The sequence below is a fragment of the Colossoma macropomum genome, unplaced genomic scaffold (assembly GCF_904425465.1).
Source record: "Colossoma macropomum unplaced genomic scaffold, Colossoma_macropomum, whole genome shotgun sequence".
Taxonomy (NCBI): Eukaryota; Metazoa; Chordata; class Actinopteri; order Characiformes; family Serrasalmidae; genus Colossoma; species Colossoma macropomum.
This window is the reverse complement of record NW_023494808.1, coordinates 19,740,436-19,759,760: the sequence shown is the minus strand read 5'-3', so window position 1 is coordinate 19,759,760 and position 19,325 is coordinate 19,740,436. Positions and strand designations below refer to the sequence as shown.

Below are 19,325 nucleotides of genomic sequence, written 5' to 3'. Positions count from 1 at the left end.
TTTTAAAAAGTGGAAGTAAAATACACAACTGCCATTCTTCCACATGCCATACATAGTATAAACTGTAAATAGTAATAAAAGTGATAATAATTTCATATTTATTTGAACTGTAATAGATTTTATGTAAAGACATCAGACGTTCAATAGCTGATCAATGTAATACCTGTAGTGAAATGATTTGAATGTTTAATCCCAAAAACCATGATCATTTTCATCACTGATATAGGAAATTCTCATAACGTCTCATCCCTAGCCATGAATTCATACTGCCATAGGACCCTCTTCATATTTATGCTCCATGATAAAAGGGTAAGCCCTGATAAATGGATGATAATATCAACTGCTTATTGTAATTTACCACTCTGCAGAAAATCCACAGCAAAGCTGACAATGAGGATGTCTACAAGAGAATTTCTGCCACTTTCTCTTTTGTGCGCTGTATAATTTTTAGGCATCTTGTAATAAATTAAGCATTTGTGGAAACAGCTAGTACTGGTGTGGATTTGTCACTCTGAGCGCATGATTGTTATGAATTTTAACATGAAACTCACTTTGGAGGCCCTGTAGAATAAGAAAATATCTAGAAAGCACAGAACTTCAGGACCTGATTTAGATATACAGAGAAAACGTTCAGTAAAGGAAGTTCTGTTCTATATATTCCATACATATTCATATGTATGTTCTATACATGTTGACATTGTCAGTTCCAGTTAATGAATATTTACTTGCCAATAGATTCTGTTTAACTGCTTCTGTTTAACTGTTGGATGAGCAAAGGACACTCAATTCAGGCATGCATCTGTGAGTCAGTTCAACTAATTCTGTGTTACGTGTAATTAATGAATGCTAACGTGAAGTGATTTTGGACCATTTCTGTCGGTCTGTTTATTGTGGAATGAAGACTGATTGAGGGAGGGAGAGAAATCTGAGAACTTGGGCTGGAGTTCCAGGCTGCTTCTGCTTGGAGCTAGAAGGCCAGACCCCCTAGTTTGGGTGGTGTTTTGACTGACATAGGAATAGGGAAGGAGAGGTGGTGGTGCTTGGGATTAGGTAACTTTGTCACAGGAAACAGAAGGTAGAAAATGGCAATTATAGGGCGTTAGGCTGGAAGTAGAAGGGGTTTTTAGATTATCTCCTTTTCACAGTAGCCATTCGCATGTTTTGGAGGTCCCTCACTTGAACTATGCATTTTTTTCTTCAGTGACGTTGATGGAATATACTTCAATAGAAACTGTATTTCTGTCTTCACAGGTGAGCAAACAAGTCAGCAATTTTAAGTGTTTTGACTGTGTTTAAATGCTGTTTATTACTGTCGCAGTGCACATTGAAGCTGCAGTTGTCTGTTTTATTTTTTATTATTTTTTAACCCCTCACTGCTTGCTAGCAGCTCAACACCGAATCACAACATTTTTACACACACAGAGCCAAGAGAGTCTCAGATAACCTGGAAACCGATAGATCTTACTTGTCTTTATTAAAAATATGAGTCGATTTCCATTTCACCGGTGGAATTGGCACTAGGGGGTCTGCACAAAGAGACTACATCACCTAGAAACACATTACACTGAGGGTTATAAGGTTCAGTGAAGGGCAGTTCTGTGATAACTGGCCTTAAAGTTCCAGAGCACCCTAAGGCTGTTAAGAGAAACCATTTTCATTTTGTAATTGCTTTGGTCTCAAAAGCTAAAATGTCCTCTGTAATGGTTCAGTACCTTGACACAAATTCCAGATGATTTAGAACCTTATTATCCTATCATCTCAACCTGAGACTGCAGAAAGGAACCTGGGTGAGATTAAGTAAGTGATAAGAAGGCATTTGTGAAATGGTGTCAGACATGTAGACGTTCTCCACCAGATGGCATCCATGCACTTACTTCTGTTCAATTCTCTTCACGTTTTTGTAGAGGAGCCTTTCTCAACTGTTGCCATTCAGCTCCACTGTTCATGTATTTTAGAGCCACAGAATAGCCTAGGTTTTTATATGACAAACACTTTTTGTATAAAATCAGAATATTATCTTACAAAACACACAATTTTCCACTTAGCCCAAAATGCAGGCGCTCAGCCAAGACATGTTTGGTGCCTGAAGTTTGCCTCTTTAGTTTTACACTGGAGCTTACACCTCATCAGTTAGCATTAGCATTAGCATGGGAAAAAATAAAACTTAATATGTGGCCTGTGAAGATGTTTTGACGCATTTTATATTTTATCTTTGTCCAGCAAATAAATAACAACTGTCCATTAAAATACCATATTTAAGGTTGTTCAATGTAGAGGATGTGTTATTTTCACTTAGATAATCAACAAAATAATAATCAAATTTTGCATACAACTGTACCCGATGAAACAGTCACTGAACTCTTTTCTCAGAGAATATGGAATAAACACAGGAGACAGGCCATGTCGATCATAGAAAATATTATTTTACTAGAGAAGGTTACAAAAATCATCACTATACAGGATTCATAAAACATTTGACTTTTCAAATAAAATGGACTATGAAACATCTAGGACTACAATTTCCATCAACGTACAATGGATTATTATTTTTTTCTTTTAAAGGGAGGGTAGGCGGGGTAAAGGGGGGAAACACTGTCTACCATAGTTCGTCAGAACAGTGGACTACACATCACCTATGGAACCGCGAAAGAAAAAAAAATAGAATATTATCTCTCCTTCATGCAATAACGAGGGAACGATAGAACATTCAGGCACACATCTTCTTATACAAAAACAGGGCAAAAAAAGAAAAATAAAGAAGTAGTGGGCACATCCCTGCAGTCACGTCCCTTTAACAGAACAGAACATACAGCAAGAGAACAGTTTATAATCGGTAGTAAATACCACGGTATGGACAATACTAACATGCTTAAGAGTTCTGAGACGTCAGAAAGAAGAGTTAGTGTTTCAACGTTTTTAAAGCGAGAGCGAAGAAAAAGAGAATTGTGGTGAGAATCCATAGTGAGGAAGAGAGAAAAACCACTAACTATATATACTGTATATATATATATATATATATATATATATATACACACACTGTGAAAACAAGGCTCAGTCATAAAATCATGGAATTCCTGTCATGTCTTTTTTACGTGGCGGTCTCGGGATAACACATATCCACATACTGAAGGAAATCACTGATCAGCTCACAAAAACTCTCGGTAAATATCATCAAGCCAGCCATGAGAAGGTTCCACAAGAAGACAGCAAAAAATAAACCACCAGTATCGAAAGCATGTATATAAACAAAGTTGAATGTATTTTTAATAATCTGTTACAGATCCTTTTTTTGAACAGTTCTGAAAAAATATGCATTGAATTTACTTCTTTCTGTATCATTTCCACAACAAATATACTACATTAAAGTCATATTGGAATGAAAATTGACCTTTTTTAAATCTTCGATTGAATTGTACTGATTTTTGACCCATCTCTAAAACTCCACTGATTTTTGATTGCATCACTGTGCACCAGTGGGCAGAGCAAAAATAATAGAAGCCAATTAACAGCTTAACCTCCCCCAAGAGAAAATGTTTCATGTTGACTTTAACCACGATTTGCCTTTCAGTTCCCTTTGTTTTGGCAATAACTGGTTTAATGTAATAGATTGTATTTGTGTGGAAATGATGTTCACGTCTGAATCAGGTAAATTCAGTGCAGTTTCACTGCTTTAATAATCTGTGTTTGGACCACTAAAAGAAGAAGTGTTCATTGCCCCTCAAAGAACATCTACAATTGAGGAGAAATGAGGAATAGTTAAATGCTCTCTGTGCCTCTAAGTTCTTTTGTTTCCACTGAGAATATAATACTCCATACAGTTCTAAGTAATCAGATTATAACGCTGTTTGTGTAGTTTACGTTATTATTTCTCCTTCCAATTTAATATTAATTACTTTATCAACATAAATTGCAATGTTTTGTCACTATGTTAATACTACTATATTACACAAACAAACCAGTGCCCTCATTTTTTGTGTATATCAGTTTCACATGAATAAAATATATTATATCATTGACTAAACTAAGTAAATACATACAATATTTACTAAAGGTTGGCAATCATTATGTACTATGCAGTGTATAAAGCAATAATAATGATTCTATGTTAGGAGGTGTTGTTAAAATACGATAATTTGACAATTATTAGGTAATTTAATTTAGGCTTCTATTGATATTAATCACAGTAAACAACTCCACTGATAAACAGTACAGATTGCTAAGAGTAGGCTATGGCTGCCAAGCTGTATTCAACTTGCTGCATGAATACAGAATTCAGTTGATGATGTGCAGCCATAGGTGGATGTATTTTACCCCAGCTTCAAACCTGCCTCAGCCAGTCAGATTTTAGAACCAGTTCTATCCAGTTTCATAATAGTGATTTTACTCATGTGCAACTGATGTACAAGCTTCACTCTAGCAAATTCAAAGAACAATTTTTTTTCAATGTAGAATTATTCCGCAGTTCACGTTCCTTTTTCTTGAGTTATAATTAACAACAATTTACCAAGAAATTCACACTTTTTAGAGAAGTGTTTATAGTCTTGCCATTTTAGAATAGTGCAATGTATCAAGTACCAGTATAAAAAAGAAAAAGAAAGAAGGTTAGTAATACAAAAAAAGCAGTTCGGAAAAAAAACAGAAGTCGTGGTAACCAAGAAAGAGAGAGAAAGAGACCAGAGAAATATCATATTAAACCTGGCATACGTTAAGTATTAAAAAAACCAACAACATTCGTACACTTTCACACATTTATATATATTTATATATGTATAAAACACCAAAAAAGGAAGTTCCTGCAAAATGTCTGTATTGTGTTAGTGCAGACAGTAACAGCTGTGAGGTAGTGCTTTACTCCAACAGTGCGTCATGAAGCCAGAGACAACCCAGTTACGAGCACGGCTCAGCACTTTCAATATATTTTTTTAAGACATTAGCAACGAGCACTGAAATAATTACACATGCATTTTCATACAACCTTACCAACATCGAATAAAACACATCTATATCATCATTAACTGCACAATCTGCAAAATGGATTCTGTCATTTCTTATAACTTTTACATAAAACCAATAACCAATGTCATACCGTGGTCGTAACTGCTTATAACTGCATTGTTATAACACACTGTTGTTGCAGCGCACTACTAGGCCATGTTAGTTAGCATTGTATTGTATTTCTGTGTGTGTATGTGTGTGAAGTTGTGGGGTTAAAAGGAGGGTTAAGTCGATCTGCACTGGAAAAAATTATATGTTGGCAAGAGAAAATATCTTGAATGTAGGCCATATATTTGGCATTTCTCATTATGAGATTAGTGTAAAATTATTACAAAATAATTTCACCTACTTAGATCATATTATCGTATTTTAGGCAATCAGGTGAAATTACCCGACTAAACTGCTGTTGAGACAACAAAGCCTTGTATCTCCATTTTTGTCATTTTGAATTTCTTTTACATAATTTGGCAGCTGCATATTACATTATACTCAAATTTGATGCTGAATCGACCAATAGAAATGAATTCCCATTCAAAGGCAAGGTTTTTTCCTTCTGTAAAAGATATGAGGTTTTGTCTGACAGTCACAATTTACTTCCCTCAAACATTATTTCTTAAAATAAGCAAAAGTATCTGGCAGTGCAGTGTGAAAATGTCACTTAAAATAGGTAAAAAATATAGAAATAGACTGAATAATCTGATAATAATCTTACAATAAAGATATAATCAGCAATGGTCAATATTTTGCCTACATTCAAGATGTATTCTCTTGGAAAGATATAATTTTTCGCAGCATGTGGCGTGACTTCGCCTTGTTTATGAGTAAGAATTGAGGCCCTCCTTAGAGCGCGACTGCACATCTTGCAGTTCGGCGTCATCCTTGGTCTTGATGTCCTGGTAGGCATGGGTCTGCTGGCACGCCCCCTTCAGATATGCCCAGTTAGCCGACAGGATCATAAGATAGTGGATCTGTGGAGAAGTAGAAGGGAGAAAAAACAGAGAGAAGAAAAAGAGAGGAGAGAAAGAGGTAGGGAAAGGAGGTGGATTAGCAGTAAGTGGGTTAGTTAGGCAAAGCTAGCTACACTTAGTTAGTTTGCTAGCTTTCAGTTAGCTAGCTTTTTAGACTACAATTAGTGATAAAATCTTAATGAAACCTATTTAATATAATGAATGTTAATTAAAGTATGCAGTAACACATGAAGCATGGTTACGTAACCGATGTAAGATGAGTTAGCAAACAAGGAATGATGAATGGGTAGCTAACCAACAACAGTGCTAAGCGCTAAAGAATGCACGACAATCTGCAATTCGTTTGCTGAAATAACAAGTCAGAGAGTTCTTGTTCTACATATTAAATGTTTATTTTCGCATCATTATGACTTGGAAAAGTGCCTCTACTGGTCTGGAAGCCAAACTACATCTGAACGTCATGAACAAAAAATTGTCAGGCAAAGCCAAACGTCAGTGTTTGAACACCACAATAAAGGCGCTAATAGTAAGATGTGTTTACTAGTCCCAGTTCTGCAAAACATAAAATACTCTCAGGATCAGTGTAAAGTACAATTCATGCCCTTCACAGGTACAATTGACAAAAAGTGAAGATCGAAGTTGAATCATAACACCATAAACGAAACATTCCTATTGCCCTTCCATTCACCTTGTGTTATATACGCTAGATAGACTCTGCACAGCTACAGCACTTGACCTGCCATTTCTACCTGACCATCGCCTTGAATACTGGTGCCTCAGGGCGTGTACTGTATAATCCAATGGACAGAACATGTCCCTGAATACTGATCCTGGGCCTGATACTACTTGCCTGAGCTTAATTCTATTCATTAAATTCTACAGGACAGACGCCATCTAGTGGACTGGCATTGAGTTACACGTTAATACAAGAGGCCTTATGGGACCTAGTTGGCCGGCAAAGCTCTAAGGCGTAAAACTGGTCATCTTGAACACACAAAATGAACAGAGATGAGGATTAACAAAGAAATTCATGGCAGAACACAGGGTCAATGAATTAAATGTGCTTTCTCATCTAGGAACACACCGTTCTTGATTACGACAAGGAAGAAACGAGAAACGATTTACTGCACTACATCATCCTGATGATCAACGTAATCCTCAGTAAGCTACTGTATGGTCCATGGTGTCAGTAGTACTCTTTCTTAACTCTACCTCCCTTTTCTCTCTAACCCTCAACCCATTTCTACCTCCCCCTCTCCTCTCTCTCTCTGTCAGAGCACTTGTCCACACTTTGCGGTTGCCCTCTCGAAAGCTCCGGTTTAAAACTTAGTGGTGTGGGAGTGGTCATGGCTTTTAAACTTCAGCACGGCATAGTTATACGTGGTGGCCATCATGTAGATGAGCTGGGAGGAAGAGAGCAGAGAACAGAGCGAGTGGGTGACATGGATCTTAAAGCGATAGATGGGCAAAGAATCAAATTTACACATTTTCCCCTTATACCTAAAGTTTTTGAGGAGTATTGACTCAAAACATATAGAGTTGTTAGGCCACACATTATTATAGCAATGTGCTTCTAGCCACTAACACTGCGTACATAAAATAATTTAGATTTTTTATAAGCAATCATTTCTTATTGAAAAATAATTATTCTGAATGAAATACTAAACAATAACTGCAGTGTTCTCTCAAGTGGCTACATTATTGACACTTCACATGCTACACACTATATCCATTCCACTTTCGCACAATGTTGCTTTTAGGCAACATATTTAAGCAATTTCTCATGACGAAAAACATTTATATGATGTAAAAGTGAACTTCACACTCCAACATCTTTGTATGGACAAAGAAATGATGAAAATTTGTTTTTCTGAGGAAAACTTTCTGGTACAGAAACGTGTGTCATCTTCAAGCTGCACCATGCCATAAGGTCCTCTCTTCTCTTTTCATTTTTAACCATTTGATTGCCATTAAATATGTATCATGTCACTGTAAAGTGATTTAATTTTGAACTGGAACTATGAGGCTAATATAGCTAAAAAGGAATGGAAGCTTAGGTTCACCAACTATCATCACATTGTGGTGTCCGCCATAGGCCGCGCTGCCATGGGGAGCTTAGGGGGTGTGAAGTGGCTCTCAGGAGGTGGCAAGTTCCCGGTAGAAGAAAGATGGTTGTTGTAGCTGTTGTTGTTGGGTTGTTAAACTGTGTGGAGGGTGGGCTTTGTGTGTGACTTTGTCTACCCTCTATGCATGTTGTGCCATCCCGCGTTACCCCCTACATGGTTTCGTTTTGGGGTAGTGCTGGACTGCACATTTCTAGCGTTTGTAAAGACTCCTTGTTGAAGTGCCTGTTTCAATAAAGAGCATTTGCCCATACGTGCAGTGTTTTTCTGCATCTTCTTCTGCCCTGATGCTCCAACATAAATACATATCTAAGCCATCACACCTGCCTCAAACCATGTTCAGTTGTTAAGTAATCTTAAATAGACTTGCTAATGTAGTTACTGACGCTGTATGACATACTGTTACCAATAAAAATACAAGAGTATGGACAAATTTCTGGCAATGCAATGTATTTATGTCTATTTTTATAGAAACAATATATTATACAGAAGCAAGTCTATTAGAGATTGCATAACAACTCAATATGGTTTGAGGCAAATGTGCTATGACTTAGCAATTTAGCTTCATGCTATTTTAATCCAATGCTAATTACTGGGTTATAAACTTTCATTACTTGTTCGCTACATTAGCCTCGAGGCTCCAGTGTATAACTAACACCAAACATTTTCATAGCTGATCGAGTACATGTGGGGAAAACTGTGTAAATGTGATTTTTCATCAAACTATCCCCTTAAACATAGTCCTGGGTAAATGGGAGTCACATATACTCAAGCACACTGAGCATTATGTAACTATGCAATTACGTCATTGAGATAAACAGGAATGTTCTTAAGCAGAGCTGAATACTGAACTGAATACAACTGAAACATTACAGTAGTCCTAACATGACTCAAAGACCCAAAACACAACACCTAAAATCACAGCAATGTTATGGTATGTAAACATACGTCATGTGGACAAAACAGGTTTAAAAAGAACAAATTCAAATATTGTGTCTTTTGGCTTGTAAATGGACTTATTAAGACTGGAACCTTACCAGTGCAATCACAGTGGCTCCAGCTCCGGCACACGCAACAATGTAGAGATGGTAGGACAAATAGAACTGCAAAGGCAGGAAAGTAAGGAAGGACAGACGTCATGTTGGAGCTTTATTACACTAAAAGATTCAGTCTCTAAAAGGCCCAGGCTGTGCAACATATAAAATGGAGGCAGACGTGTTTTAGTAATTCATTTTTCTAACTGCTCTTTTATTAAATTAAATTTTTCTTCCAATATGTTTAACTATAGAAATTGTACACTAACATTTGCAGAAAAATGCCATATTTGAGTTGCTCCCTAGACAATGTGTTAACTTATTTTCACTTAGAAAATCAACAAAATGTAATTTGACCGGGGGTATTCAGACTCTGGCACATGTCACTTGTTCTGAATGGCTGCTGTGTATTGAGCCTTGTCCAAAAAGCAGTCTGAACTCAAACATGATTGGTGGGCTAACCTGCTGTATGCCACTTGTAAATGTGTTCACTGATGCTTTCAAAACAAGCTGTTTTTGGCACACAGTTTTAATACACTGTATATACTACTGTGACTTCTTATTTCAAAAACAAAAACAACAAAACATCATTTTTACATGATATGGGCCTTTTAATACAACAACTGTACTATAGCTTTACTATAAAGCTTTATACAGTTAAGACAAGGTAAAATGGGTTTAAATTTACCTCACTGGTGTTACAGATGTCAGCCAAGGTTTGTCCACATGCCTTACCAGGATCAGCATTCCAAGGAATGACTCCTGACGCAGGACAAAACAACAAACATTACTTTTCAAGAAAGCATTTCAAAGTTTTGTTTCCAAGGAAAAGAATATAAACCCTTCTGATTTTTCCTGCTCCATTCATCACAACAAATCCAAAACAGGGGCACTGAATAACACATTCTTCTTAAATCTCAACTTAAAGATCTCTAAAGATTTGTCACTTTCAAAAAGCTTTCCTTGTTTTCATTTTTTCCATTCCTTTTAAGAGTTTTTTCCATTACAAAATTGCTGCTCACCACAGAAGCTTTATAAAATGTATAAATAAAAAAACGTGAATTATCCCCCACTGCATAGATTATCCCAATTGGAAATTAGAAAGTGTTTAAATTTCCAAACTGGAACTGTCATATTGTTTTTACCATGGAGAAGCAGTAGATACAATTTCTGTAAATAGAAGCGTTATGATCCTGGATGAACCAATGTATTATTGAGAAGAGATACACACACACACACACACACACACCCACACACACACACACATCATCATCATCATCATCTAAACCGCTTATCTTTCTGGGTTGCAGGGGTGCACTGGTGCCCATGAGAAGAGATAGTCTTATGCAAAAGTTTGAACACCCAACACAAAAGACATGTTTTGTTGACTTTAGAGAAAATAAGTGAACAAATCTTCTAAATCAAAATGAATAAAGCATGTCATTTGACTAGGGGTACCCAAACTTTTGCATAAGACTGTATATTATGGTCCCTCTGCAACAAAGCACAGACTTGAGGGTACAGTCCTTTCCTTGGTTTAGCACTCTATAAGCCATTATACCTCCAGTCATTATACCTCCAGTCATAAATGTCTATTCACTGCAGATGTGGTCAGGTTTGGACATCAATTCTCAGATATTTTCTGAATTCAGGTCAGGATCAAATTCAAGTCCATATTTCTCATAGTCTAGTCTCAACCTCAGACACTCCACAAAGGTAAACGGAGTACCTGATATCTATTATATGCTAAGCTAAAACAAGAGTCTGTGGCTGGTCAGTTTACATGTGAGTCAAGTGGCCCTTTCCGGTTGAAGCAGGCAGTTCTTGGCTACACTGAGCAAGGAAACCCACCAGACTCTCGCACAATAGAAATCTGGAATTTAGCTTGTGTTTATCACTACTTTAATTAAAATGGGTTCACCTTAGAATTTAGAAAGAATTTGGTTGTGGCTACATTCAGGTTTAGATTCTACAGTCAGTGCTGTGGGTTGGGTCAGTCTCAAACAGAAGGTTCTCAGGCTATATTTGGGTTTAGTTGAAAAATTTCAGGCTCATTTAAAATTAGTGTACTTGAACCTTTTAATGCCAAAAAATGCTTTGAGGTCATATTTTGGACTCATGAGGGCACCAAGCTTAGGGATCTTTCTGTACACCACCAACAAATGAAGGCCTTTAATGTCTTTACTGATGATCATTCCAAATCACATTTATGCCACAGCGCTGTAGCTGTATCGCTTTTCACTTCCTCACTTCTCTCCTACTGTAAAATGACCTGCAGTAGAACATTTGGAACTCACTCACCGTACTGCCTCACGTCCACACAGATGTTGTCCACAGAGGTGAGGTTGGCGATGGGAGACTTCATGGCGGCGCATGTGGTCCACATGTTGTAGAAGAGGAAGACAGGCACTGCGGAAAAGCCGAAGATGCCCAGCCAAGCCAAGCCCAGGATGTAGGTCAGGAACACAAACTGAGATAAAAACGGAGAGAATGAGTTTACTGTCCATTCATATGGCCACTACAACTGTCTGAATATATGCACTTTAGCATTTAGGAGGTACAGTTATTACCAGCAACAGCAAAAGCATGTTACAATTTGTACTAACTATTTTTCACCCATAACTCATTGAAGCAAGCAGAGAAATTTTGTGGAAAGTGCTGTTTCTAATTCTTTGGGTTTTTAAGTGAAAGAAGAGATAATCTATTATGATTTGAATTATTACTTTTCAACATCAAAACAAATAGTAAAAAAGTCCATTTCATTGACTTGAAACTGTCAATACAAAATGAAAATGAAATGTAACTATATATCCTTATGTAACTACTTATATTTAATACATAGAGCAAAACAACAGTAATATATCTAGACCTCGATGTGGTCTCAGTAGAGCATCCTTTGTCTGAAATGCGACTGAATTAATGTAAATTGCATTTAAATTTAATAATCCTTACATTAAATGAATGTTAATGACTGGTTTAGCAAACTAACGACTATAGTGTTGTCATGAGCCATCGCTGTCTTAATGCTTATTTGGAATATGACCTAATATGATGGCCTATTTAAGACTAAGGCCTTATCCATGGGATTACAACAGTGGCACATGTGAACTTACACAACCACACACACACACACACACACACTTACACACACACACACACGCACACACATGCCTGCAAGGCTTTAAAGACTGATGTTACTGGACATCTGTAGCAATTAAAGGAATTAGGCTACATAGTACTAACTGTGCCAGAACAGTCCTCCGGGGCTGGGCTTGGCCCGCATGTGTACAGTATGTAGTATGTGTATATGTGTGTGTGTTTGTGTGTGTGCTAGGGGTGTAAAATGCACCAGTGCATCGTGATGCACAAATCTGAAAGTAGCAGTTCAACCACATCAATTTTGTGATGTTATGAGTCGATTATTCCATTATATTTCTTTATAATAATGTTAGAATTATAAGTACACATTCTAATACTAATACTAATAATAATAACAAAAGATTTATGTATTGTTTTGTAGTCTATATTGCACTACTGTGTAAATAGTAGTGTAAACAGCCATTACTGTCTGTGTTGTCTACATTCTATCATTGTATCTATGTCATTACTGTCTGTCGTCTATATTCCATTACTGTCTATGTTGTTTATATTCCATAGCTGTCTATGTTGTCTATATTCAATTACAGTCTATACTCCATTACTGTTTGTGTTGTCTATACTCCAGTACTGTCTATGTTGTCTTTATTCCATTACTGTCTGTCTTCTATATTCCATTACTGTCTATATTCCAGTACTATCTATGTTGTCTATATTCTGTTCCTGTCTATATCGTCTATATTCCATTATTGTCTATATCCCAGCACTGTCTAGGTTATCTATATTCTACTACTGCCTATGTCGTCTATATTCCATTACTATCTATTGTCTATATTCCATTACCATCTATATTCCAGTACAATCTATATTGTCTATATTCCAGTCGTGTCTATATTGTCTATATTCTATTACTGTCTATACTGTGTGCAAATAACTATATTCCGCAACGGTCTATATTGTGAATATTCCAGTACAGTCTATATTGAGCATATTCCACTACTCTGTAAATAGTCCTGCGTAAATAGTTCAGTCCCCATTCCATGACTTACTATATTCTCTATATTCTCTATAGTGTGTAAGCACTACTGTGTATATAGTCCAGTCAGCACTGTGCATTCTGTGTATCTTTAAAAAGAATTCTAATGAAATTTGAGCTTTTATAATGAACTATAATGAACAATATAATGAGCATGTGCATGCTTGTGTGTATCTCCACTCTTACCATGGCACTGATGCAGCGGCCACACACAGTGGTCTTAAATTCGCTGTGCATCTCTTTGACGGCGCTGGTCGTGTAGAAGCCCTCAGCCAACAGGATGATGCCATAGAGGAAGAAGAAAGAGGCGATGCCGTAAATGATGTACTGCAGAATCTGAACACTGCACAGAAAACAAGACAACACAGAAGAGAATGTTATTTAGAGCAACAGTGGGACAGAGAGACAGAGCTGTGTGCTGCATTATGCATAGTCTGTATCCAAAACAAATGCATATAGCCCTGAAGTCAAAAGCAATAACCCATTCCTTCTCTACAGGAACTGAATCTGTCAGGAACAGAAATATCAACACTGTGCTTCAGCAGGGCTGTGATGTCTATATGCTTATATTCAGTGACAATTTTTTGGAGCACATTACTCACTCCAGTCCATTTTTGGCCCTAGTACTTGGTCACACATATACAGGCACGTAAGCAAAGGCTGTAGCAGATGGAGAGGCATGATGACACTTGAGCTCTAAACCCAGAACACAATCTCACTCACTGAGGCGCTCACTTTTCCCTTTCTCGCCTTCTCCTTTGCTTCACCAGTGATTATTAAGTATACTTACATTAAACATAAAGGTACCACTTTAAAATAAGACTACCCTTATAAAGCGTTTATGAATGGTTTAAAAATACTTTGTTAATGGTTATTAGTTAAGTCATAAACGCTTTAAAAAGTATTAATAAGCAGTTATAGTACATTATTAAAAAAGGGCAAAAGTGAGCTGTTATAGCTGATGAATATGAATATGTGATGAAGCTGATGAGTTTAATGCTGACTGTTGGAGAAGACAAAGTAAGATGAGTGAACATCAAATTGTGAGGTTTAACAGTGTAAGTGAATGAGGGTTCACTATTAGCCAAATAACAGGTCACTGTTGCCCTTTTTATCTCTGTGTTGTAACTCTTGTCTTTGGTGTGCTCCGCCGTAAAGTTTTTCTGACTACCTATCCTGGGCATAGTTACAGTTGCTAGGTTATGATGGACCAATCGGGTGAACCAGTTTGCTACAGCGCCACCTTGAGGCACACCAGTGCTGCATCTGTAGTTAGTTAAGAATACCAAAGAGAAGCTCGCCAATTGTGAGTAAAGCATTATATATCTATCTATATATATATATAGATAGTACAAATTCAGGGAAAGGTCACTGTTTAGCTGCTTCACACACAATTGGCGAGCTTCTGTCTTTGGTAATTATATTTATTATATACTATATAATTATAATATAATAATAGTAATATAATACTGTAATTTCCAGGACGCCACAGAAATTTGATTTTGAGACATTCAGGGGTTTCAAGGGATAATTAGGGGATCCCGGATTCCCCCAGGACCCCCTGTATTTCGTACCTTGGTCATTTCCTATCAACCTCTTGGAGCAGGCAGCAATACTTTCCCCCATCACTCACTTCTCAAGCTGTGACATCTCCCACCCCCACTACACACACCCCCACACACTTACACGTTGATGAGGGTGGCGTGGTCTGATGTGATGCGGGAGAAGTGGTTCTCCAGCATAGTCACAGTGCCTGTCAGTGCCACATGCCCACAGCCACAAAACAGCGCCACTCCCGAAAAGCACAGGATGGTGGCCACCAATGAGGCGTACGGCACCCCGCCCAGACACTTAATGCAGCAGTCCAAGCAACCTGCAGCGGGAAAAAAGAAAAGAGTGTGTTAGATTTCACTAGGTGTTAATGTTACTGGGATAATGAAGCCAAATACACTGATGTGGCTAACAACACACCTATTCAGACTGGATTGGTTTATCAAAGGGACACCTGTAATGAAACGTTTACATCTCCTCAGTGAAAAACTACCACATTCCAATGGACGGACGGATGGAGGGCAGGATACGCACATTTCTAATGGGCTGTATTTTCTGTGAATCCAGATGTTTGTGTCACATGTGTTCATATGATCACAGAAAACTAAATCGATGGAGATGAAAAGCAAGTAAATGGTTGAGAAACTCTTGTAAAGCATCCATGGTTATGCAAGAAGTGTTTAACCCCTTAAATGGCATTTAATAATAAGCCTTAGTATGTAGTAAGCCTGGGATTTTAAGGGGTTAATATAGATACGTGTGCTATGAGATGCTCTTCAGGATGTAGGCAAATATATGGTTAGATTATGACAGATATGATTAGCATGAGGAGAGGATCATCACAGCCTCAAAAAGTTCACAACAAGATCCAAAACACCAGTAAACCCCAATGAACAGAACGACATAAGACATTCTCAAATACGACAGCCTGGGACAAAGTTTTGTGGACAAAGACGAAGATTAACCTGTAACAGACTGATAGACGTGGTGACAAAAGGGAACTGCTTACTTCTTTAAAGAACTCTTTTAAAATGGTTCTACATAGTACCAAAAAGGGTTCCATTATTGAAACATGTCAGAGAACCTTTTTTCATTACTATATAGAACCCTTTCTGCTAAGAGTGTACAGACGAATTTTCAACCTAAGCAATTATGGTAAACAAATTTTTTTATGCTATTTTATGTTCATTTTCAAGTTGATTTTGGTTCCTCAAACGTGCTGAACACAAAGGATGAAATTATGAAAATTTCCATATATTCATACAGATTCTGCACTCTTTCATAGTCACTGCTACATTTCCATTCCATTGTGCTGGACTACAGAGCCAAAACAACAACACTGAACAGTTGTTCATGAACTGCACTGTATGTTGAACTCTGAGCCCAGGTCTGGTATCCATATCATTTTCACTGCTACATCAAGCTTTCCTCCACATGGTTTAACAATGTAGGTTAGAAGCATCCAAGCTATTTCTAATTCTCTGGTTGTGGTGGAAAATTCTGGCACCCCCAGAGGTGAAACTCATGTAATCAGTGTCTTGACACCTCATTCTGACAGATTCATGTCAGATCAAATCAGCTGGCTATCCACGAAGAGCAGGACATCACACACTAGTCATGCAGTATTAGGCTGACAATCAGTGCTCTGTAAAATCTCTACAATCATAAGAACTTCTGTCAGTGTGAATCATATTTTTCACATAGACAGACTGCTAATTAGGAACATTGGATGATCTTCAGCCCTTGTTACTTGCAAGCACGGCTGTGCAATAAACCACATAATCATTAGCTTAGCGTTACACGACCTCTGCAGTTTGCTAACTGTGAAAAGTTTCCTTTCAGTAGCATTTACAGTAATACACTAGCTGCAAGGAGAATTCCTAGCAATTGCCAGATATCATCTTTTCTTGACTCATTGCACACTCTGATGAAGGCTTTCAGCAAGCGTAGCACTTAATGGAAACCACTAAACTGGGCCAATGTTTACATTTACGGCATTTAGCAGACGCGCTTCCCCAGAGCAACTTACAAAAGTGCTTTGTTGTCCAGTTCGAGAATGTATACTAGCTAGTACAAACAGTCAAAAGTACTCTTGAGCTAAGATGCTGCCAGAGTCAGTGCTGATACTTAGAAAGACCAGCAAGTAACACTTAACCCGAAAAATGCTTTTTAATACTGTTAAAAAGGTTCTAAATAGCACCAAAGAAGGGTGCTTACTGTAGAACCCTTTTAGCTAAGAGTGGGCAAAGTATTTTTAACCAAAACAAGTTGAGAACACAATTTTGAATATTAGTTTCTGTTACTCTGTCTGCTTGATGTCGGTTCCTTTAAGCCAAATGTGCTGAATAAAAGGAAGAAAGTATTAAAAAATCCTATATTGTTCATACAGATGTGAAAAGCAAATCAGTGCTTTCATTCAGCACTTAAACCTCATAGTCATTGCTTAATTTCCAATCCATTGTGCTGGACTACAGAGCCAAAATAACAAAAACTCTGTCACTGAACAGTTGTTCATGAACTGCACTGTTTGTTATACTCTGAGCATTGGCCTGGTATTCATATCGTGTCTAATTTCTATTCCATAGCTGACTGGCCAAATGAACACGTTCCATACATTTATATTTTAGAGGAGCTCACTGATTGGCAGGGTGGAAGCTCAGCAATAGGTGAAAAGGTTCTATATAAAACCATTTACAGCATACCTCCATCAATCTGAAGAAACACTAAGTATTTCCAGAGTGCTTACATACTACGTGACCTCTTCTGTTGTAATGCAGACCTACCTGCAAGTCCCAAAATACCTAATACTGATCAGGGTTGGTGATATGGTAAAAATATTATATCACGATTCTGTAAGACATTTACATGATATACAACATGCATCATGAGGTATAATAAGTTCCAACAGCCAAAACAGAACCTGTAGTGCCATATACTACAGTATTAAAAATACCTACAACTACATTTTTATTCAATGTTTCACAAACTGCACTTCACTAAATCCAGTTAAACAGGACTCATTACACTCACTTATTGAAATGTGCAGTGAAACATGCAGTTGGGAAGTGTTTTTAAGTACATAATTCATGATGATAATGATAAAAGCATCATATTGCCCACCTTTACTGCAATTAGTTTGTGTATCTTGCAGCTTTGAGTATTTTACAAGGCAAAGCATTTTGCTACATGTGCTGAGAAATAAGATAACACCCTAATAGATATGCATTCTAACCACAATGTGACCACAGTGACACAAAGTATGACCACTGAACAAATCTTTAAACCAAACTGAAGACCACAAAGCCACCTTCTCTCAACCTAATTGGTTCTTGGCTTGAAAGTATGCTTCTAGGAAAACCTTTAATTGGTATAGAATTACTACATTTACATTATGTGGAGGTTCTATGAACTCTAAAAGGAACGAACCATTAAAATGTTTTTCAGGGAGCTACAATGGGTTCTTCTAAGATGTCGCTCTAAAGAACCTTTTTAGTACATTTAGTTTTAAAAGTGTACATTTCTAAAACTTCTCTCTCAGAGAAAAACAGGGAAAGCAAGTTTCTGTTCTCTGTCAACTTTTAAGTCTCACTCAAAACTTTTCAACCTCACACCTGACGGGACCCTGTGGAACGTTAAATATTGAATAAGCGGTGCTGCTTCACTATCGGCCTGTGCTTTTCCCTGCCTTTTATCTTCTACTAGATACTCATGTCCAAAAGAATCAAAACAGCCCTTCTGATTGGTAATTAGTCACCAGTGGAAATTCTTTTTAGTCTTGGCTTAATCTGGGTCTGGGCCATAGTGTACATTAACTAGTCTCCTAGGGCCAGACGTGGTCTCATAACGAGAATACACATCTGCAGAGAACTTATTAAAGTTTTCAGCGCTAACAAAAGTATGCCCACCTCTAAATTCCACCCCAAAAATGCCTGGGTTGTTTTAATGTCCGGAGAACGATTTTCCCTTCCAAGAGGTTTATTTTTACCACATGTAATGTGTTCTCCGCACATACAACACATCTGCTTGCTAAATGAGTTTTTAGGGGAACCTTTCAGTCATGCTAACTTACATTACATCCATGTGCTAACGACAGGGTTGCTGTCTGTTGGACAATGTTAACGAGTGCACCATCGGCCTCAACTTCAACATCGGCCTTCTCAAGGTGCTGGATTGGTTTCCCAGCCACATTTAGCCTGAAATTTCATATGTTTCATCACGAGAACACATCTGGCCCTACATCTTATCCAATGACTCTGGTAATTGATTTTCTCCTTCTTCATAAAAGATGCATAAATCTTTTAACCTTTTGTCATTTCTGGGGCAGAAAGCAGCAGAGTGAAAATCCATTTGCATATGTTCACCAGAAGTGGCCAACAACCCTGGTCCTGTAGATCAACCTACCTGTAAAGTCTAGTTTCAACCACATTCTGCCACACATACTCCAGCTAATTAACTTCTTCAGAAGTCCTTGACTGGCTGGATCAGATGCATTAACTTTAGGCAAAGTGGGCGTGGCATATAA

The 19,325-nt window shown here is 37.6% G+C and overlaps 1 protein-coding gene across 3 annotated transcripts in view; it reads right to left on the bottom strand.

Moving 5' to 3' along the window:
• Positions 1 to 2,401: 2,401 nt before the first annotated feature.
• gpm6ba (glycoprotein M6Ba) overlaps positions 2,402 to 19,325 on the bottom strand; it is a 59,735-nt gene continuing 42,811 nt past the window's right edge. For 2 of the 3 annotated variants that reach the window (XM_036557166.1, XM_036557164.1), the window contains exons 2-7: positions 14,939 to 15,125; positions 13,439 to 13,595; positions 11,422 to 11,590; positions 9,809 to 9,882; positions 9,124 to 9,189; positions 2,402 to 5,963 (exon numbers count right to left, since the gene is read on the bottom strand). In XM_036557166.1, the coding sequence (XP_036413059.1) occupies positions 5,811 to 5,963; positions 9,124 to 9,189; positions 9,809 to 9,882; positions 11,422 to 11,590; positions 13,439 to 13,595; positions 14,939 to 15,125 (806 nt within the window). In that variant the 3' untranslated portion in view covers positions 2,402 to 5,810. Of the gene's footprint in view, positions 5,964 to 6,336; positions 7,367 to 9,123; positions 9,190 to 9,808; positions 9,883 to 11,421; positions 11,591 to 13,438; positions 13,596 to 14,938; positions 15,126 to 19,325 lie in introns of those variants that run through there. The other variant, XM_036557167.1, reaches the window with a different exon arrangement.